Here is a 23,745-nt window from a genome sequence, read left to right as displayed (position 1 = left end):
GAAGTGTCTACTATAGGTGGGTTTTCCCATTTTTCCTATCATCCCCAGGGAAAGGAAAAGCCACCAGAACCCTCTTTGGGATCTGGAATTTTTTTCTCTGGATTTTCCCAGGATTTTTCAAATAATGCGTTTAATTCCTTAGACACAGGGAAGGACAGGGAGGCTCTTATGGTCTGTAAAGTAAGCCTCCTCTACCTGTTCAGGTGGTTTGTCAGTAATGTGTAACACATCCCTAATAGCCTCAATCATGAGTTGCACCCCTCTTGCCAGGGAAGCCTCAACCCCCTGCATATCCGCATCACTGTCTGCTGTGTCAGAGTCAGTGTCGACTTGCATAATCTGAGCAAGCGCACGCTTCTTTGAGCATACACCAGGGGATTTTGAGGCAGTTGGGAAAGAACCAGACAAAACCTCCACAGATTGCTTTAAAACCTGTGATTCAGTCTCATAATGCGCAATTCTAGTAGAAATCTGGGATATCATTCCCTTAGTAGAAGCCACCCACTGGGGCTCGGATTCAGAAGGTTGAGACAAAATATTACATTCCTGTGTACATGGAATGGATTCCTCTGGAGAAGATACATATTCTGCAGCACAAGACACAGAGTCCCTGGACATGGTTATGTGAGAAATCAGCATACACAGACACACAGGAAAATGTCAGACACAGTTTCCCCCCAAGTACCTTCAGAGAAACACAGATCTTGGATCCAGCAAACACAGCGCCCCAGTAGATAGTTATAGATTAACTGCCTGGCGCTAACTGTGTACCCTTAATAGAACTACAGTTAATATACAGCCTCTCCCCACCTTCTACCACCCCCTGGTACCGCACAGGATATCTGAAGTCGTGGAGGGTCAGCGCTCCCTGTCAGCGCGTGGATCTGCAGGGAGAAAATGGCGCCGGTGAGCTGCTGGGTCCGCTCTGAGGAGAAGCTCCGCCCCCTGAACATGGCGCGTCTTTCCGCACATTTCAAATATTTATACTGGCCGGAGGAAATAGCGCTAGCAGTGTAACCGAAGCCCCTGATAGCTGGAGTGACCAGTTGAAAGGGTATCGCGCTGGCCCAGGGCGCCCCTCACAGCGCCGCATCTGTACCGCTGAGCCTTCCGGAGCGGTGTCAGTACTGCGCTCCTAACCCTGTAGCCGCCATACACACCGGCTCCCCGCTTGTCGGGTCGCCGGAGACACACTCACAATCGCGATCTACTGGCTCTGTTAGGGGGTGGCGGCATGCTGCGGAAGTGAGCGGTCGCCTCGGGGGCTAACGATCATCACCCTCAGGAGCTCTGTGTCCTGTCAGCGGAGATAGCGGACATTAACCTCAGAGGGTTGGACACTACTCCCCCCCTAAGTCCCACGAAGCAGGGAGGCTGTTGCCAGCAGCCTTCCTGTGCCTAAATTGTCTTAAAAAAAAATAAACCAAAGAAGCTCTAGGAGCTCCCCTAGCTGTGACCGGCTCCTCTGAGCACATTTTCTAAACGGAGTCTGGTAGGAGGGGCATAAAGGAAGGAGCCAGCCCGCACTATTAAAGTCTTAAAGTGCCCATGGCTCCTGGTGGACCAGTCTATACCCCATGGTACTAATATGACCCCAGCATCCTCTAGGACGTAAGAGAAACTCTACCTGTCAGCATAAGAGAGAGGGAAATAGACTGGGGAAGAAGATGAGCTAAAGCACATATCAGTGGGCATGGTCTTTAACTATCTGCATTTACTCATATGGAATGGAGCTAACCCATTGTAAGCGATGCCATGGAATATTGAAAGATAAAGGTTATTTCATCTCAAAAACTAAACCAGCTAACCATAGGTTCACCTACTATTTGGCTTATATGAACACTTCATACTGCAGTGTCTGTTGTTGGATTTCAGCTGTTTGTGAAAATTCTATGTTGACCACCAGTGATATAAGGAATCTATGCCTTTACAGAATCTATCATTTCTGAAATAGCAAGTGGTAAATATTACTGTATCTTTACATTTTAACACTATGCAGCATATTAACTAGAATATTGTTACTGAACATGCAATTTTAATTTTCGTAAGCCTGCACTGAGTGACTGGAAGGGCCAATCCAATTGATCAGATTCAAGATACGGGATTATTGTTCAAGTTTTTGTTGGGTGGTTAAGTTGCAGATGTTAGTGCCGCCTATTAATGCAGTCTGAAAATGACTGTACAGACAGATTAACAGTAGATACTTTCCAACTGCGTTATCCACCAGAGAATGATCACATCAATTTTGAAAGGATCGTTGCATTGTGTTTTTAGGGCTATATATGCTGAAATATCAGGCATGTTTGGCCAGTTTAATCTCCTAAACACTGAGCATCACTAGATAGAGGTGAAATACAAATTAACAGAAACGCTGCTTGTAATGTTATGTGCCACCTGCTGGCCATCCCTGATTTAAATAGCCCCAACTGAAGTAATTATTTCAACAACAAAAGGCTATACAGTACATTTTAGCTTCACATTTTGTGGAAGTGATCATGTGCCAAAGAGTCATTTCATGACATGAAGATTGGTATACATTAACTCTGCAAAGCTTTGTGACTCCTGATCACACTTTACCACCAAAATCATTTTTTGCAACAACTAAGCAAATAAGGCACTCTACCAAACTATGATGTTTTGCTCTATACAAATGAGGAGCTATGGTGTTAGGGGTGTAGTATGGTATGTCGGCGGCCGGGCTCCCGGAGACCAGCATACCGGCACCGGAATCCCGACCGCCGGCATACCGACAGCTGGGCGAGCGCAAATGAGCCCCTTGTGGGCACGGTGGACGCGCGCCATGCTATCTATTCTCCCTCCAGGGGGGACGTGGACCCCCAAGAGGGAGAAAAGATGTCGGTATGCTGGCGGTCGGGATTCCGGCGCCGGTATGCTGGTCGTCGAGAGCCCGGCCGCCGGCAAACAGAAGACCACTCGGTGTGAGAAGTGGCAAAAAGCATCAATGTAAATGCACAAAAATATTCAAAAAACACCTGCTGCAGTATATTGAACAATCAAAAGTAATACCAATAATAAATTGCAACTTGGGTTTTTTGTAAAAATGGAGATAACATAGGATAATTAAGTGGATTCACAACTTTATTCTTTTTCCATTTGTTCACATACATACCTGTTGAATTTTGAGCCGCGAGTTGGAGACTCTGCGCCTTCCAGCAACTGCCTAAAATACTAACAAAAAGCATAGAAAACAAAAATCAAAAAATGATTTGATTTTAAAAAAACAATTATTTTTAAAGCATCACTTTGTTGCAAAAAGCCATGTGTATATGAAAGACTGCTACATCACTTGATCGATTAGCACTATTACTGGCGTGGGTATCTTAAATCAGGCGCCGGTTTGTGAGCCAATCAGAGCTCGCAGACAGGCAGCCAATCGGGCTGCGGAGCAGGAGAGGCGTGCGCTGCGCTATCCTGCCTTCACACAAAGCCAAACAGCAGATCCTGGGCAGCAGCGGCGGTGAGCAAATTGGGGACATATGTTATCTGTCACTGTGGGGGCATATGTATATCTGGCACTATTGGTGGCATGTGTATCTGGCACTATTGGTGGCATATGTGTATCTGGCACTATTGGTGGCATATGTGTATCTGGCACTATTGGTGGCATATGTGTATCTGGCACTATTGGTGGCATATGTGTATCTGGCACTATTGGTGGCATATGTGTATCTGGCACTATTGGTGGCATATGTGTATCTGGCACTATTGGTGGCATATGTGTATCTGGCACTATTGGTGGCATATGTGTATCTGGCACTATTGGTGGCATATGTGTATCTGGCACTGCACTACTGATCGCATATTTGTATCTAGCCCCCATATGTGTATCACACACCCATTTTTTTGGCACGCACGCCTTCGGTGCACGAACACAGTACCACTAAGAAATTTTTCCTACTTGTACCACTGGATTAAAGTAAATTTTTTTCTTCACGATACTTGACATTTCTTACATTGTAATTTATTGTTGGTTTTTCTAAAAAACCTTTAAAAATTGCACACAAGACTCTTTCTTGTGGCCCACACAAGACCTAGAACTTGATTATTCGGCCCAGTTGGGATTTTGAATTTGCCATGCCTGCTGTAGAACAATGAAAGCAGCATTTACACAAAACCTTCCAACTATCTAAAGGGATTATTTTATATTTCTCTGTTCCAATACAGTAAGTCAAGCAATAATGCATTAAAAATAGTTATCTGTAACGTAGGATGACATATATATGTCTGTTAACCTCTTTTTTCTTCTTTTTCTCTGTTGTCATCCCTGTAACTACAATCACCAAGCTATGAGACTAATGTCTACGTTTTATTTTTGGACATATGTATTGTGCTATATGGAAACTGTTTCAATTTACAAAATGAAAAATAAAGAATTAAAAAAAAAAAAAAAAAAAAAATAGTTATCTGTGTTGACACATTATGGGGGAAATTCAATTGATCACGAAAAGTTTTTGTGAAAAAAACCTGGATTATACAGTTATTTATTGCCCAATGATGTTATCTGGAAATTCAAGCGATTACAGTTTTTTACACCCGAAAACGGACCCGTTTTCATGCGAGAAACACAGAACCTGGGATAAGTTCCTTGATACATGTGTTTTCGCAGCTGCAAAAATGGGTCCATTATACTGCCTGTTATCAAGGCTAATTGAAAAAGCTCCTGGGAATCAATTAGCTATGCCAATTTACAGTGGCTAATTGAATTATCCACTATGCAGAAGAATTTACCTCATCACTATGACAAAACATGGGAGTGAAAACATTCTCGAGCAGGGAGAGAACATGTTCATAGGCTTCAAACAGGCATCGCATCGTTTGGAGCTTCACCACTTCATTGTACGGGCCTTCTGCAACTAGAAAATTAACATCAACTTTAGAAACTTGTGTCACATGCCTATTTAGATATTTCTGAAACAGGTCAAAGAAACACAAACATTTATTAATTATGGATAAGACACCAGCTGAGGCGATATGCCAAGGGCCAATGACTGATATGGTAGAATGCACCTTCCCATTTAAGAAACAGGTTTCTCCATCCCAACAGACAACGGCGGAATGGCAAAACATACCGTCTGCTGTTGTCCAGGAACTTGTGGACAGTTTGCCAAGAAAAGTGTCTGCAGTAATCACTGCCATGTGGTGGACCTACAAAGTACTAACGTCAATAAAATCTTGTTGATCTATTTGCTAACTGTGTCCAATCACGTGTGTCAATATAGTGTGTAAAATGTTTTTTTTTATATTATATATATATATATATATATATATATACATATACATACACACACACACACACACACACACACACAGAGGTGGGGTGGCTAATGTTTACAAGACATGAAGAATACCATGTGGTAGAAATGCTACAGGAAAGGACATGAAGAATACCATGTGGTAGAAATGCTACAGGAAAGGGGGGACTTATTGTAACTGCTATAGGAGATTTTATGGCTAAAAGAGTGATGGGAACATGCTACAGTACATTGGTAGAAATAATGTTACAGGAGACTGCTAGACACATATAAATGTGGTTTTTCAAACCCCCTAAGGAATAAAAAAAAAATTCTAAAGTAGTTAAATTAGCTTTTATATACTTGTTCTTGACTTTGTTAAACAATTAAAAATATGAACAATTTCAGAGCACTTTTTGGTACAAATTACTTGTCAGGTAAATAGTTAAAGTGTGCCATTTAGATAATTGTTAAAAATCCATGATACATTGTGTGAAGTATAGGTATAAAGAATGTAGTATGGTATGCCGGTGTCCGGGATCCCAGCGGCCAGCATACCGGCTCCGGGATCCCGACTTCCGGCATACCGACAGCTGGGCGAGCGCAAATGAGCCCCTTGCGGGCTCGCTGCGCTCGCCACGCTGCAGGAACGGTGGCACGCGCTATTTATTCCCCCTCTAGGAGGGTCGTGGACCCCCAAGAGGGAGAATAGTTGTCTGTATGCCGGGTGTCGAGATTCCGGCGCCGGTATACTGAGCGCCTGGATCCTAACAGCCGGCATACTGAATACCATCAAGGTATAAAGGTATTGGTCAAATGACGCAGGAAAAATGTTGTTTGGGGGAAAAAAAGGATGATTTTAAAACTTTACTATAGATGAACTCTATAAAAGTTTAACAATACAAAGTCGATTGCATCCCAAAAGACAGACTGGTGCACTATATTCAGGGGTTAACCTGCATCAGTACAGCAGTTGACAACTGAGGGATTGCCGTCTAATCATTAATAGCATTAAAGGAAAGACTAACAGACGTCTGTGCTTGTATTAACACACACAAAAAAAAAATAGGATTTTAGTACCTACCGGTAAATCCTTTTCTCTTAGTCCGTAGAGGATGCTGGGGACTCCGTAAGGACCATGGGGTATAGACGGATCCGCAGGAGCTTGGGCACACTATAAAGACTTAAACTGGGTGTGAACTGGCTCCTCCCTCTATGGCCCCCCTCCAGACCTCAGTTAGAAAACTGTGCCCAGGAGAGATGGACATTTCGAGGAAAGAATTTATAAACACGGTGAGTGTCATACCAGCTCACACCACGAACATACCGCAGAACGTGGCATTCAATAGAAAACCAGCCTGCGGCATGGAAAATACACAGCCGCATGCTGAGAGAATATGTAACACAACCTGTGTGCCAACACAACCAATAATAAGACACCTCATGCCATGGCATGAACAACGTCAGCAACAATCTGACAGAGAAGAAACAACACTCAAGTGTAACCAAAAAGCAATAACTGCAGACACAGTACGCACTGGGATGGGCGCCCAGCATCCTCTACGGACTAAGAGAAAAGGATTTACCGGTAGGTACTAAAATCCTATTTCTCATACGTCCTAGAGGATGCTGGGGAATCCGTAAGGACCACAGGGATTATACCAAAGCTCCAAAACGGGCGGGAGAGTGCGGACGACTCTGCAGCACCGATTGAGCAAACATGAGGTCCTCATCAGCCAGGGTATCAAACTTGTAGAATTTTGCCAAAATGTTTGAACCCGACGAAGTATCCACTCGGCAAACTTGAACCGCCAAGACTCCTCGGGCATCCGCCCAAGAAGAGCCCATCTTCCCAGTAGAACGGGCCTCCACCGACTTCGGTGATGGCAATCCAGCCGTAGAACGAACATGCCAAATATGCTCACAGATCCAGCGTGTAACAGACTGCATAACACAGTCACCCAAACCCTGCTGGGAACAAACCAGACAAACAGAGCCTCTGTTTCTCCAAACTGATCCAAATTGGCGACCTAAATATTCAAATCCCTGGCTACATCGAGAGAATTCGAATCAGCTAATGCCTAAGTAACCACCGGCATCAAAATAGGCCGATTTCTGCTAAAGCCAGAAACCACTCTTGGCAGAACTACTAACCGAGTTCTCAATTCCTCTCTATCTACCTGAAAGATCAAACAAGGCTCTTGTGAGACAAAACCACCACTTCCGACACCCGCCTTGCGGATGTCAAAGCCAAGGGCATGACCACTTTCCAAGAGATACATTTTTGTAAAGAAATTATTAGGCCACACTGCACAGAAATGGAGCCCAACTTTAGGCTTGCATCCACACCAGTTTGTAAAATATGGATAAGAACGACCTAGCTGAAAGCCTTCCATAGGAGCCTTCCTGGATATACATCAAAACACATAGTTACGCCAACTACGGTGGTAAAGCTTAGCAGTTACTTCTTTCTTAGCCTGAAGAATTGAGGAAATGACGTCACCGGGAACACCCTTTCGGCTTAGAATATGGCATTCAACCGCCACGACGTCGGACGCAGCCGCGGTAAGTCTTGAAACACGCCCTTATCTTGTAACAGATCCTCACGTAGATGAAGAGGGCAGGAATCTTCCATGAGTAAGTCATGAAAAACTGGATAGCAAACCCTCCTTGTCTAGACCGGATCTAAGAGGATAGCCTGAACCTTTTTTCATCCCACGTTGATCACTTTCAGAAAAAATGAAAGCGGAGAGGCCACATAGACCGACTAAAAGCACCCACGGTGTCCCGAGGGTGTCCACAGTTATAGCTTGAGCGTCCCTTGACCTGGAACAATATCCCTGAGGCCTCTCGTTGAGGCGAGACGCCAGCATATGCAATTGCGACATTCCTCAAAGACTTGTCACGTCTGTGAAAACTTCTCAATGATGACTGAATTTCTGCCGGATGGAGATCGCGTCAGCAGAAGAAATCAATTTCTCCGTCGTTCACCACTGGAACGAAGACTGCTAATATAGCGTTTACCAGACTTTTCACCCAACGGCAAAACTGTGCATCATCTGCGATTGCCGCTTTGCTCCTTGTTCCGCCATAGTGGTTTACCTACGCCACTGCTGACAAGTCGTCTAGCAGAACTAACACGGGCAGAACATGAAGAATACGTTTTTCGAAACTAACCCTTAATTCAAGAAAGCTTATAGCAGACAAGCTTTTTAACCTGACCTTATCCCTGGAAACACGTCCCTTGCAAGTACTGCTCCCCCGTCCCGGAGATCTGTATGCACGGACACCAGGATCTACACCCGGAACACGAACCTTCATCCCTCTAGAAGGAGAGAACCGAGCAGACACCTCAGGAGCGATGTCCTGGCCGTTAGGATTATATTCAGGTGCATGTGCAGGTGAGACCCGGACCACATTTCCAACTGGTCTCTTGAAAGCCACTCTGGCATTAGACCCGCTCACCAAAAAAGGCCTCTCAGGCCGCACCCAAACTGTTTAGTAACGGAACACATTGATGAAGTGTCACAGTAAAGCCGATCCAACTCTGGATCTTCAGACCTCTTTCCACATGGAAAAACACCGAACCTCAACCGGTCATTATTTACTCTGAAACCCGCCTCCGACCTCTGTGTCGTTGGAAACAACAGCCAATCCCTGTGTCGAAGAACAGTCAGGGAGAAACAACAATATGCACCTTTGTACAGGGACAACCGGACAATGTCCTAATCTTGACGCACCTTTGTATGGCGTCGCGTACTATCTTCCCTTCCAGAGTGGAACGGCAAGAACCATTAGAAAAACAGCAAGGGGAAACAACCGTAACTCAGAATGTTCCCCATTGGATTCTATAAAAAACCCACAGGTCCTAGTCTATTCCTGGACCAACTGAAAATTAGTAAACGAGTGCCCACCGGAGTGGGGACCAGCCCTATAGACTCAGCGACAAGTGGTGAATGTGGAGGAAACAGAAAACGACATCCACTACTGCGAACCTAACAAGGCTGCAGAACTCTTACCTTTTCACCTTCCACTGTCTGCACAGAAAAGGAAAAAAGAACGGTATCGAACCGGTGAAAATGACTGCATCCCACAAAAGAATGCGTCACCAACCGTTGTGAAGGAGACTAACTCACTAAGTTGGACTTACCAGCGGTATCCGCCGAGATTGACTGAACAGAGGCCACACCAAACGGCTGTATACCTCCCTCCAGCATCTCCCGGAGACATCCTCAGCATGTTTTCCGGTCACACCTCCTGTTGTCACGTGGCAGCCTGCTGTAATGTTATAAGGTAGAATCAACATAGGCAAGCCTACCCACTCTGGGTAGGGTCATTCTATCGGATGCCTACCCGAATACAACACTCCCTCAAGCGCATACAGTGCCAATAAGGTCAAAGTACAGAAATAAAATTTCACTTAGCTGCCTGTGTATGATCCTTGTGACCGGGCTCTGCGTCGACCAGGAGTTGACTGTCATAATTTTTCTCCGCGTTGTGAAGAGAATAATATTCGGACTCCTTGAGAGGATCGAAAACCAACTCGTCACGGCCAATCTAGAGCTTAATCAACAGAGCGACCAGCACATGATAAGAATACCATTATTTCAGCATTCATGGATATACATCATGTAATACACAATAAAACACATATATCCCAACCATGCATATATAAACCTATATCTACATATATACACATATAGATATAACCTATACGCAAGTGGATTGTCCAGACCTGTCAGGTCCCTAGTGACAGTAATGTGTTGTGAATGTGTATGACCATGTACTGACATGCCCCCGATGTGGATCTACCAGGAACGTTATGGTCGACAGAAACTTAGTAAATGTCGACAGCAAGGAATAGATTGCGGGCAAAAAAAAACCCCAATAATAATCTTGGAACCCCGAGGGGTCTGAGGGAAGCATACAAATACAATTTTGATAACACTCCCCCCACATATACCTATAATATATATATATATATATATATATATATATATATATACACATACATACAGGTACAAGGCAATAACAGCCTGATAATTTTCCTTTCTTTTTTTTTTTTCGCTTTACCCAGGAAATACCGTTGATGCCGACAGGGCATCCACAAACAACTGTATCTCCCCTATCGTGTTTACTGTTTTAGGCACACAAACACCAATTTGCTAATACTTAATTTACCGAATCAAGTATCGCCATGCGCCGGCGAAGCCGACAGTTATCCCCACAGCAGCTTGTGACAAAGCCCTCACACCTGCCGACATATGTCGACTAACCGATAGTGGGTAAACAAACAGGGAAACAGTGAATTTAAGTATTACGCGTCCATTATCAAAACATAATGCTATATGACCCCCATATAGCATTAAAACACTGTGCTCCCCCTCCATCTTACTATACAGCAAGTCCTGGCGGGGATCTGAGGAAAATGGCGCTAACTCCTCTATGAGGGCTAAGCTCCGCCCCTTCCCGGCGCGCTCTAGCCCCTTATCAAAAATATACAGGCTGTACTCGTATATAGTGTAAATACACTATATACCATCGAAAACTGCCGTTCAGGGCGCCCCCCTGCGCCCAAGTAGAACGTTGGTGTGTGGGAGCTATGACTGGCGGAATCGCGCGCGGCGCCGGGGGCTCATATCTACATATTATATATGCTGCCCAGGGCACCCCCCGGCGCCCTGCACCCACGGAAGCCGCCGGCGGGGGAGAAAAGGCGGCAGTGCGCTAACACGCGGTGGCAGGGGTCCGGGACGCGGAGCCCCGGCAGCGCCAACATAAAACACTTTTTGCCCTCAACAAAGAAATTGTAACTTGCTGCTCAGGGCGTTCCCACCCCCAGCGCCCTGCACCCGTGAAAGCCGCCGGCGGGGGATCAAAGGCGCGTAGCGCGCTCTAACATGCTGGCGGAGGAATGGGACACGCTTTCAAAGCCAGTCTTAGTAAAACAACAGTAACCTGCCTCCCAGGGCGCTCCCCCCCCCAGCGCCCTGCACCCTGTGAGTGCCGTTGGTGTGTGGGAGCATGGAGCGCAGCGCGACCGCTGTACCTCCGTTACTGAAGTCTTCTGCAGTCACTGAAGTCTTCTGTTCTTCTAATACTCACCCGGCTTCTTTCTTCTGGCTTCTGTGTGGGGGTTGACGGCGCGGCTCCGGGAACAAGCAGCTAGGCGCACCAAGTGATCGAACCCTCTGGAGCTAATGGTGTCCAGTAGCCGAGAAGCAGAGCCCTTGAACTAAGAAGAAGTAGGTCTGCTTCTCTCCCTCACTCCCACGATGCAGGGAGCCTGTAGCCAGCAGGTCTACCTGAAAATAAAAAACCTAACATAAAGTCTTTTAGAGAAACTCAGGAGAACTCCCCTAGTGTGTGACCCATCACTCCTGGGCACAAAGTCTAACTGAGGTCTGGAGGAGGGGCATAGAGGGAGGAGCCAGTTCACACCCAGTTTAAGTCTTTATAGTGTGCCCAAGCTCCTGCGGAACCGTCTATACCCCATGGTCCTTACGGACTCCCCAGCATCCTCTAGGACGTATGAGAAAACAAAAAACTCCAAGGCTAATACTGCAACAATTTATTAAAATATATTAATACATAAAAACTGCAGTTCATTAATTACACAACATGCATAAGGTTGGGGCTGGGAGACTGGCGCTGGGGATACCGGCGGTCGGCATACCGACCCCAGCAGCAGAATGCCGTCAGGGCGGGCGCTACAAAGCCCCTTGGAGGTTCGCTGCGCTCGCCACACAGCAGGTTGGTGGCTCGCCACAGGTTTTATTCCCACTCTATGGGTGTCGTGGACACCCACGAGTGGGAATAGTCTTTGACAGTCGGCATGCCGACTGTCGGGCTGGTAAGCGGACGGGATTCCGGCATCGGCATGGTGACCGCCAGGATCCTGAGCATGACCGGATCCCCATGCACATAGCTTCCAATGATTACGAATAGCACCATAGCAACTGGCTTGCATAAAGATTGCACACATCTGACCATGTTATTTATAAGTGAAAATTTTAGCTACATTTTTGAAAGATTTATATTCTTATTGTATGAGCTTTTGTGATAATTGTTAAGAGTCTGCTTAGAACTACTTAAAACCTGCTCAACTCACCTGATTGTACCACTCACTCTTCAAGCAGTAAAATAGAAACTAGAAAATTTAACAATCTACAGAATTTGTAACACAAAGCACACGAAAAACGCTTTATATCTCCATCCATATATCTGGGTTGTATATGAAAGGGCAACTTTCAGCATACGAATGACATTGAACACTTTATAAGCCCATGATTAGGTGTATACTGGCTATACTTCAACATGCTACTACTGCAGTATAACTGAATATAGGACCTACTTTTTTTTATTTCCTCCACGATGAATGGGTCAAATCGGATTTTATCAATGCTTTCTTCAAGACAATAGGTAAAATAGATTTTCTTCACCTCTTCATGAAGTGAGAGCATTTCCCCATTAGATAGTTCTGGTCTTAAAATTCTGTCATTAAATTCCTCTGCACAGAAAACAAAATCATATCTTAAACATTATAGAAATTAGTACAGAAAAAACATACTTTGGTAGACCCCCATTCCCCTAACCTGCTGCAAGAAATGTATTTTCTATAATATCAGTGCATTTAAATGTAAAATAGAAAAAGCTGAAAAGTACTTCCTGTAACAAAGTGAAGGGATAATTTCACCTCAACCTGCTTGACCCTCATTTCGAGTTTACATTAGTGATGTTAGTTGATGATTCACTGTGCAATACTATATGCTATTAATGTTATTCTTCATGGCCTTTTCATTGTAAAAAGAAAAAAAATAATGTGCGTGTGTGTATATATACACACACATACGCACACACACACATATATATATATATATATATAAAATAAAAAACAGTTTCCCAAGTGCGCTTAATAAGACTGTATCTACAATGATTCTTCCAGTGTTGTTTCCATAATTCAGGATTGAATACTGGAGAGGATTTGTATCTGGGAACCTGTAACGGACACCCCTCACCAAGATGGTCACCCAAACAAGAGGCCCAAGGCCAATTAGTAAAAAGTTGTTTTAATAACACATGTTAAAACAAATACAGTTTTCACATAAAATTCCTCATATAGTGTTCACAAAGATGTGTTTAAAATGATGACAAAGGATAACTAGTATGTTTGTTGTGTGGTCTTTACCTCTAGATACTTCCTCACTTTTTTCAAGGTGCGAGCTAAAGAGGGAGTATCTTCACAAACTATGCTGGAAACTCCTGACTGACAAACCCAACGCGTTTTGTCTTATCGACTTCATCAGGGGTAACTTGTTTGGGGATGAATAAAAAGAATGAATTTAGTTTATAAGGACTGATGTCCAAAATTTGAAGAGCAAAGAATATAAATGGTATGAGAATTTAGAAAAAAGGTACCTACCAAATATATAAAACAGGCTTATTTGCCATTAATAGATTTGTGTGTGGAGAATCACAACATTGGATATAGTGATAAAAAGGGATTCTCTTAAGTTCGCTCCTGATAGGAGCTTTCTTGGTGGTTCCTTTTAGGAATCCTAATGGTACTAGATATAAAATTCTGCCTTAAAGATAATTATTCGAGACTCCTTTGTGGAGCTCCTTATAGGGACTATTGATTGAGGTTCCCTTTAAAAATACTGGCAGTCAGATTTTGACGCACTGCCTGAATAAGATATCCAGATCTTACAATCAGGACTATTTCTGATTCAGGTATTAGCCCGTATATAGAATACTTCTAGGAAAAAATACTTCAAAAAGTATAAAGTTGATTTGACAATCACAACGCAATGAAAACCTCTTCAGTAAAACTCACAGAATGGATCCTGAGAGATTCTGGCTATGAATGGAAGTGGCAGACTTGACTCTGCCACTTCCATTCACAGCCAGAATCTCTCAAAATCTGACTGCCAGTATTTTTAAAGGGAACCTCAATCAATAGTCCCTATAAGGAGCTCCACAAAAAAGTCTCGAATAATTATCTTTAAGGCAGAATTTTATATCTAGGACCATTAGGATTCCTAAAAGGAACCACCAAGAAAGCTCCTATCAGGAGCGAACTTAAGAGAATCTCTTTTTATCACTATATCCAAGGTTGTGATTCTCCACACACAAATCTATTAATGGCAAATAAGCCTGTTTTATATATTTGGTAGGTACCTTTTTTCTAAATTCTCATACCATTTATATTCTTTGCTCTTCAAATTTTGGACATCAGTCCTTATAAACTAAATTAATTCTTCTTATTCATCCCCAAACAAGTTACCCCTGATGAGGTCGATAAGACGAAACGCGTTGGGTTTGTCAGTCAGGAGTTTCCAGCATAGTTTGTGAAGATACTCCCTCTTAAGCTCGCACCTTGAAAAAGGTGAGGGAGTATCTAGAGTTAAAGACCACACAACGAACATACTGGTTATCCTTTATTGTCATCATTTTAAACACATCTTTGTGAACACTATATGAGGAATTTTATGTGAAAACTGTATTTGTTTTAACATGTGTTATTAAAACAATGTTTTACTAATTGGCCTTGGGCCTCTTGTGTGGGTTACCATCTTGGTGAGGGGTGTCCGTTACAGGTTCCCAGAGACAAATCTTCTCCAGTATTCAATTCTGACTTATGGAAACAACACTGGAAGAATCACTGTAGATACAGTCTTATTAAGCGCACTTGGGAAACTGTTTTTTATTCTGTATGCTTTTGAGGTCCTCCAACAGGGACCTCTCCCGTTGTGCTGCTTTGAACTTGGCGCAAGATAAAGATACTGGTGTGTGTTTCATATATATATATATATATATATATATAGTTAGTTAGTTAGTTTTTAAGAATTTCCAAACAGTTGATTTGACCACAGCTAATGTTTTTGCTATCTCTCTGATGGGTTTGTTTTTGATTTTTCAGCCTAATGATGGCTTGCTTCACTGATAGTGGCAAATCTTTGGATCTTTGAAGTCAACAGCAAGAGATTCCAAATGCAGATGTCAGACCTTGAATCTACTCCAGACCTTTTACCTGCTTAATTGATGATGAAATAACGAGGGAATAGCCTACTCCTGGTCATGAAATAGCTCGAGTCGATTGTCCCATTACTTTTGGTCCCTTAAAAAGTGGGAGGCACATATAGAAACTGTTGTAATTCCTACACTGTTCACTTGACTTGGATGTAAATACCCTCAAATTAAAGCGGAAAGTCTGCAGTTAAAGCACATCTTGTTTGTTTCATTTCAAATCCATTGTGGTGTATAAAGCCCAAAATATGAGACTTGTGTCGATGGCCCAATATTTATGGATCGGACTGTAATTCTAGAACAGAAGAATCTTGAATCTGCATATGTTAATGAATGTTATAAAAAAAAAAAAAAAGAACCAATATTGTTCTTACAATGTAATGCAAGCGAAATAATAATTACCAACTGTCAAGCAAAACTGCAACACATGAACAGCTCCCTCTTGCTTCAGAAAATTCATAAAGCGAAACAGGAGGTCCTGCTCTGCCCTGATCTCCTTCAATTCTAATTTCAGCACCTAATAGAAAATACAGAAATAAATGATCTCAAACACATAAAAGGTCCAGTCCAAAATAACATGAAAACTCAAGTATGCATCTGAAATGCCAAATATACATTTACTCATTTTAGTACTTATGAAAAGGTGTGTGTATGTGTGGGGTTGGGGAGTCGGGGAGGGAATATAGCAATTTTTTGTGGCAGAGCTCATGACAGCGAAACAATCATAACTAGCATTTTAGCACTAGCCTTCACTATGCTCCCAATCTGGTTTTCATAGCACACTATCAATGGGAGAGAGTAGAGCAGAGCAGAGGCAGTAAATTGGGAGACAAGCTGGATAACGGATGTTTCGTGCTTAAGTTACTCTTTTAGCACTGGGTTTTACTATTACTGGGAGTTAGTAAAATTGGAATGTCAATAGCTCTGTGATGAGGGTTTTACTGTTTAAAATGGATAACAACTGTGTTTTTACAAATATAGAAATCATATACAAGTTTGATAATTGTATGCCTTTCAAATATGATGTGTATTCATTTTCAATAATGTTAAATATCACAAGCATGTATTACATTATTTAGGTGTAAAGAGCAAAAGGTTCCAAGATCAAAATGTCATGTACTGTATTAAAAAATAAATTTAAATAATAAGAAAAGCCTATAACATGAGAACTGTTGCGATTATGCATCTTTCTGACATTATGTAATGTTTGATAAAGTTAAAATCTACAGCTTGTTTGTGTTCTTATTTTACATAATTGTATTTTAGAATTTTAAATAAATTCAATGAGTTGTCATGACTACCCTATCAGCGTCAATGGCAACAGGTGCAGCAGAAAGCTATTAAGTGGCACTCTAACATACAAAACAGAGTGAGATCATTCAGATGGCTGCCTGAATTTATACCAAAAGGCAATAACTAGAATCTGGTATAGTTACATATTATCACACAGTATTACTTCCTCTGTATTTGTTATGATTCAACAGGATCCCTGATGTTGGTCAATGTTCCCCTTGCTCCTGTGGGTAACACGCTTCAGGCATGATCGATGAAAGCATGACCACAAGGTCAGAGGATCACTGGGTTTGATGGAGCTCCAGTGAGTAATATTGCATGACGATGTACAACTTATGGAATTCCAAACAAAACAATTTTCAATTTGAGTGAAAATAGCTTTTAATGGATTCGGAATCCCTCGCCTTCCAAACCATGTTTAAATTAGAGATGAGCGGGTTCGGTTCCCTGAGAACCAAATGCCCCCGAACATCCCATTCCGAGTCCGGATCAGAGTCCGTCTTGGGACTTCCTGCCAGACTCGGAAACCAGAACGAGGCAAAATGTCATCATCCCGCTGTCAGATTCTCACGGGTTTTGGATTCCATATAAACAGACGCGCGTCACCGCCATTTTCACTCCAGACTTGGAGGGTGAGAGAGACAGACCTCTATCTCTCTCTGTCGGTGGTGGGGTTAATGTGTGCTCTCTGGGGGTGCTGCTGCAGTCACTGTGGTCTACCTGTGCTGTGTTAGGGGTGCTGTCATGGCTGTCACTGGTGTTTCATGTGCTTTTACGACCGGGTGCTGCAGCTGTACATGGGTGTTGCTGTCCTGGCTGTCACTGTTTTGTACAGGGTGCAGGGGCACTGTCCACCTGTATGCTGTAAAATATAGGGGTGCTGCTGGCCCTGTAAGCTGTAAAACTTCAGGGGCGCAGTTGTAAAAAATTAAAAGCACGCTGCTCCTGTATGCTGTAAAATATAGTGGTGCTGCTGGCCCTGTATGCTATAAAAATCCAGGGATGCAGTTGATAAAAATGAAAATCACACTGCTCCTGTATGCTGTAAAATATAGGGGTCCTGCTGGCCCAGTATGTTGTAAAAATTCAGGGTTGCAGTTAAAAATGAAAATCACACTGCTCCTGTATGATGTAAAATATAGGGGTGCTGCTGTTCAAATAACATTACACTGGTCCTGTATGCTGAAAGAATACAGGGGAGCAGTGAAAATAAAGGGGCACTGATCTGTGAGCTGCAATAATAAAGGGGTGCTGTCCTGTGAAATGGAGAACAACAACATGAAGGAAAAAAATAGTGGAAGATCAGGAACCACTTCCAGTTCCTAGTACTAGTGCCGAAGCTGCTGCTGCCACCAGTCATGATATTGACGATGCAATTCCATCAACGTCGTCTGCTAAGGCCGATGACCAATGTCATAGAGGGCATGTAAAATCCAAGAAGCAAAAATTAATAATCAGGAAAAAAATAAAATAAAAAATTATTTGACGAGAAACGTAAAATTGGCAATATGCCATTCACGACACGAAGTGGGAAGAAAAGGCTAAGGCCTTGGCCTATGTTCATGACTGGTGGCTCAGCTTCTCATGAGGATGGAAGCACTCATCCGTCTCAAAAAATTAAGTTTTTTAAAGCACAGGAAAAAACAACTGTGCATTTAGAGATTTCACAAATCCCCAAGGAGAGTCCAAGTGTGTCCGCGGTTGCGATGTCTAGGCCTGACCTTCCCAAGACTGTATGGAAAGAGAAGGCTCCTACCACCATTTGCACGCCCCCTGCAAGTGCTGGGAAGAGCACCACCAGTCCAGTTGCAGATATTGAGATGTCACTGTAGAAGTACACCAAGATGAGGATATAGGTATAGCTGACGCTGAGGAAGTTGATAAGTATTCTGATGGTGATTTTGCCTTTGTCAGTCCGTAATAAGGGGAAAGGACGTTAACCACCTAGGAACATCCTCCCTTATACGTCACCTGCAGCACATTCATCAGATGTCATTGTCAAGTTCAGAAACTTTGGGTAAGAGCGTAAGCAGTTCACTGACACCTAAATACCTTCTTCCTCTTGTACCCAAGCTCCTGCAAGCCACACCACCAACTCCCTCAACGTCAATTTCCTCCTCAGTTAGGAACGCAAGTAGTCCTGCAGGCCATGTCACTGGCATGACTGACGAGTCCTCTTCTAACTGGGATTCCTCCGGAGGATCCTTAAGTGGTACGCCTACTGCTGCTGCTGTTGTTGATGCTGGGAGTCGATCGTCATTCCAGAGGGGAAGTCGGAAGACCACTTGTACTACTTCAACTAAGCAATTGACTGTCCAACAGTCCTTTGCGAGGAAGATGAAATATGACAGCGGTCACCCTGTTGCAAACCGGATTACTGAGGCCATAACAACTATGCTAGTGTTAGACATGCATCCGGTATCCGCCATTGGTGCAGTTGGATTTAGACAGTTGATGGACATACTGTGTCCCCGGTACCAAATCCCGTCCAGATTCCACTTAAATAGGAAAGTGATTCCCATGACTGTACAGGGTCATTAAGAAAAGTGTCATCAGTGTCCTGAAAAATGCAGCTGTACACTTAACCACGGACATGTGGACAAGTGGAGCAGGGCAAACTAAGGACTACATGACTGTGACAGCCCACTGGGTAGATGTATTGCCTCCCACAGCAACAACAGCAGCGGCACCAGTAGCAGCATCTCACAAACACCAACTTGTTACTAGGCAGGCTACGCTGTGTATCACTGGTTTCTGTAAGAGGCACACCACTGACAACAAGGAAATACCCTGAGGTATTGCTACTCCCAGGCGCTAGATGTGAGGTTCACCACAGCAGCTATATATAAACAGGGGTTGGTCAGACCCCTAAACAATAGTAACAATTACACAAGATACTAGCGCATAATGGTCACAAATGCAAAGGTGGATCACAAGTAAAATCACAATTTATTATAAAAATGTAGTTAAAGCATAAAAAATTGAATGCAATGCACATGGGTGGTCCATACCACATGAAAAAATATATATAAAAACAATGGAAGAATGATGAGAAGTGTAACTCCCAATAGTAAACAATCTTGATGGAAATGAGATGGTGCAGTGAACCTGTTCCTATAAAAGTCCCCTTGGTTTATAAGGCTCAATGTCCTATCCGTGTATTATAGTTACCACCAACATCTCTCGAGGTAATCAGGCGAATCTGCGTCCGCAAAAGAGCTGTTCCTCGTCGGGTGGTAGAATGTTACTTTCCACGGTGAAATAGGAATGTCCTTGTATAGTCCAATAATGGATATTCAGCGGGGGCTTGGTCCAGGTCCAACGTATCCAGAGAGTAGGGAGTAGACACCATCAGGCAGGTCTCACCAACGCATTTCGTTGCATACAAGCAACTTTTTCAAGGTGCTAGTAGTCCTGCTGGTTATGGTTTATATACCCTACCAATATGGTTGCTCATTAGCATATGTGATTACATGTGACCACCTACTTGCATTAAATGACCATATGATGACAGACATTGGAGGTTTATACAATTGATAGTTCAAAAAAAAAGATTTTACTCACCGGTAAATCTATTTCTCGTAGTCCGTAGTGGATGCTGGGACTCCGTAAGGACCATGGGGAATAGCGGCTCCGCAGGAGACTGGGCACAACTAAAGAAAGCTTTAGGACTACCTGGTGTGCACTGGCTCATCCCCCTATGACCCTCCTCCAGACCTCAGTTAGGATACTGTGCCCGGAAGAGCTGACACAATAAGGAAGGATTTTGAATCCCGGGTAAGACTCATACCAGCCACACCAATCACACCGTATAACTCGTGATACTATACCCAGTTAACAGTATGAATAATAACTGAGCCTCTCAACAGATGGCTCAACAATAACCCTTTAGTTAAACAATAACTATATACAAGTATTGCAGACAATCCGCACTTGGGATGGGCGCCCAGCATCCACTACGGACTACGAGAAATAGATTTACCGGTGAGTAAAATCTTATTTTCTCTGACGTCCTAAGTGGATGCTGGGACTCCGTAAGGACCATGGGGATTATACCAAAGCTCCCAAACGGGCGGGAGAGTGCGGATGACTCTGCAGCACCGAATAGGCAAACTCTAGGTCCTCCTCAGCCAGGGTGTCAAACTTGTAGAATTTAGCAAATGTGTTTGACCCCGACCAAGTAGCTGCTCGGCAAAGTTGTAAAGCCGAGACCCCTCGGGCAGCCGCCCAAGAAGAGCCCACCTTCCTCGTGGAATGGGCTTTCACTGATTTAGGATGCGGCAGTCCAGCCGCAGAATGTGCAAGCTGAATCGTACTACAGATCCAGCGAGCAATAGTCTGCTTTGAAGCAGGAGCACCCAGCTTGTTGGGTGCATACAGGATAAATAGTGAGTCAGTTTTCCTGACACTAGCCGTCCTGGAAACATAAATTTTCAAAGCCCTGACTACGTCCAACAACTTGGAAGCCTCCAAGTCTTTAGTAGCCGCAGGCACCACGATAGGTTGGTTCAAATGAAAAGCTGATACCACCTTAGGGAGAAACTGGGGACGAGTCCTCAATTCTACCCTATCCATATGGAAAATCAGATAAGGGCTTTTACATGACAAAGCCGCCAATTCTGGCACACGCCTGGCCGAAGCCAAGGCCAACAGCATGACCACTTTCCACGTGAGATATTTTAATTCCACGGTTTTAAGAGGCTCAAACCAATGTGACTTTAGGAAATCCAACACCACGTTGAGATCCCAAGGTGCCACTGGAGGCACAAAAGGGGGATGAATATGCAGCACTCCCTTAACAAAAGTCTGAACTTCAGGTAGTGAAGCCAGTTCTCTCTGGAAGAAAATCGATAGAGCCGAAATCTGGACCTTAATGGAACCCAATTTTAGGCCCATAGTCACCCCTGACTGTAGGAAGTGCAGAAAACGGCCCAGCTGAAATTCCTCCGTTGGGGCCTTCCTGGCCTCACACCACGCAACATATTTTCGCCAAATGCGGTGATAATGGTTTGCATTCACTTCTTTCCTAGCTTTAATCAGCGTAGGAATGACTTCCTCCGGAATGCCCTTTTCCTTCAGGATCCGGTGTTCAACCGCCATGCCGTCAAACGCAGCCGCGGTAAGTCTTGGAACAGACAGGGCCCCTGCTGCAGCAGGTCCTGTCTGAACGGCAGAGGCCATGGGTCCTCTGACATCATTTCTTGAAGTTCCGGGTACCAAGCTCTTCTTGGCCAATCCGGAACAATGAGTATAGTTCTTACTCCTCTTCTCCTTATTATCCTCAGTACCTTGGGTATGAGAGGAAGAGGAGGGAACACATAAACCGACCGGTACACCCACGGTGTCACTAGAGCGTCCACAGCTATCGCCTGAGGGTCTCTTGACCTGGCGCAATATCTTTCTAGCTTTTTGTTGAGGCGAGACGCCATCATGTCCACCTGTGGCCTTTCCCAACAGTTTACAATCAGTTGGAAGACTTCTGGATGAAGTCCCCACTCTCCCGGGTGGAGGTCGTGCCTGCTGAGGAAGTCTGCTTCCCAGTTGTCCACTCCCGGAATGAACACTGCTGACAGTGCTAACACGTGATTTTCCGCCCATCGGAGAATCCTTGTGGCTTCTGCCATCGCCGTCCTGCTTCTTGTGCCGCCTTGTCGGTTTACATGGGCGACTGCCGTGATGTAGTCTGACTGGATCAGTACCGGCTGGTTTTGAAGCAGGGGTTTTGCCTGACTTAGGGCATTGTAAATGGTCCTCAGTTCCAGAATATTTATGTGTAGGGAAGTCTCCTGACTCGACCATAGTCCTTGGAAGTTTCTTCCCTGTGTGACTGCCCCCCAGCCTCAAAGGCTGGCATCCGTGGTCACCAGGACCCAGTCCTGTATGCCGAATCTGCGGCCCTCTTGAAGATGAGCACTTTGCAGCCACCACAGCAGAGACACCTAGGTCCTTGGAGACAGGGTTATCAGCCAATGCATCTGAAGATGCGATCCGGACCACTTGTCCAACAGGTCCCACTGAAAAGTCCTTGCATGGAACCTGCCGAATGGAAATACTTCGTAGGAAGCTACCATTTTTCCCAGGACTCGCGTGCAGTGATGCACCGACACCTGTTTTGGTTTCAGGAGGCCTCTGACTAGAGATGACAGCTCCTTGGCTTTCTCCTCCGGGAGAAACACTTTTTTCTGTTCTGTGTCCAGAACCATCCCCAGGAACAGTAGACGTGTCGTAGGGACCAGCTGTGACTTTGGAATATTTAGAATCCAACCGTGCTGTTGTAGCACCTCCCGAGATAGTGCTACCCCGACCAACAACTGCTCCCTGGACCTCGCCTTTATCAGGAGATCGTCCAAGTACGGGATAATTAAAACTCCCTTTTTTCGAAGGAGTATCATCATTTCGGCCATTACCTTGGTAAATACCCTCGGTGCCGTGGACAGACCAAACGGCAACGTCTGGAATTGGTAATGACAATCCTGTACCACAAATCTGAGGTACTCCTGGTGAGGATGGTAAATGGGGACATGCAGGTAAGCATCCTTGATGTCCAGTGATACCATGTAATCCCCCTCGTCCAGGCTTGAAATAACCGCCCTGAGCGATTCCATCTTGAACTTGAATTTTTTTATATAAGTGTTCAAGGATTTCAAATTTAAAATGGGTCTCACCGAAACGTCCGGTTTCGGTACCACAAACATTGTGGAATAGTAACCCCGTCCTTGTTGAGGAGGGGCACCTTGACTATCACCTGCTGGGAATACAGCTTGTGAATTGCCTCTAGCACTGCCTCCCTGCCTGAGGGAGTTGTTGGCAAGGCAGATTTGAGGAAACGGCGGGGGGGAGACGTCTCGAATTCCAGCTTGTACCCCTGAGATACCACTTGAAGGATCCAGAGATCCACCCGTGAGCAAGCCCACTGATTGCTGAAGTTTTTGAGACGGGCCCCCACGGTACCTGGCTCCGCCTGTGGAGCCCCAGCGTCATGCGGTGGACTTGGAGGAAGCGGGGGAGGACTTTTGCTCCTGGGAACTGGCTGTATGCTGCAGCTTTTTCCCTCTACCTCTGCCTCTGGGCAGAAAGGACGCGCCTTTAACCCGCTTGCCTTTCTGGGGCCGAAAGGACTGTACCTGATAATACGGTGCTTTCTTTGGCTGTGAGGGAACATGGGGTAAAA

The 23,745-nt window shown here is 44.3% G+C and overlaps 1 protein-coding gene across 4 annotated transcripts in view; it reads right to left on the bottom strand.

Moving 5' to 3' along the window:
- SNX14 (sorting nexin 14) overlaps nucleotides 1-23,745 on the bottom strand; it is a 328,243-nt gene that overhangs the window by 151,628 nt on the left and 152,870 nt on the right. For all 4 annotated transcript variants that reach the window (XM_063916961.1, XM_063916962.1, XM_063916965.1 and 1 more), the window contains exons 12-15: nucleotides 15,684-15,798; nucleotides 12,607-12,762; nucleotides 4,750-4,874; nucleotides 3,131-3,189 (exon numbers count right to left, since the gene is read on the bottom strand). In XM_063916961.1, the coding sequence (XP_063773031.1) occupies nucleotides 3,131-3,189; nucleotides 4,750-4,874; nucleotides 12,607-12,762; nucleotides 15,684-15,798 (455 nt within the window). The remainder of the gene's footprint in view (nucleotides 1-3,130; nucleotides 3,190-4,749; nucleotides 4,875-12,606; nucleotides 12,763-15,683; nucleotides 15,799-23,745) is intronic.

The sequence above is a fragment of the Pseudophryne corroboree genome, chromosome 4 (assembly GCF_028390025.1).
Source record: "Pseudophryne corroboree isolate aPseCor3 chromosome 4, aPseCor3.hap2, whole genome shotgun sequence".
NCBI classification, from domain to species: Eukaryota; Metazoa; Chordata; class Amphibia; order Anura; family Myobatrachidae; genus Pseudophryne; species Pseudophryne corroboree.
The sequence above is the reverse complement of the archived record's forward strand: the minus strand, read 5'-3'. Positions and strand labels throughout refer to the sequence as shown.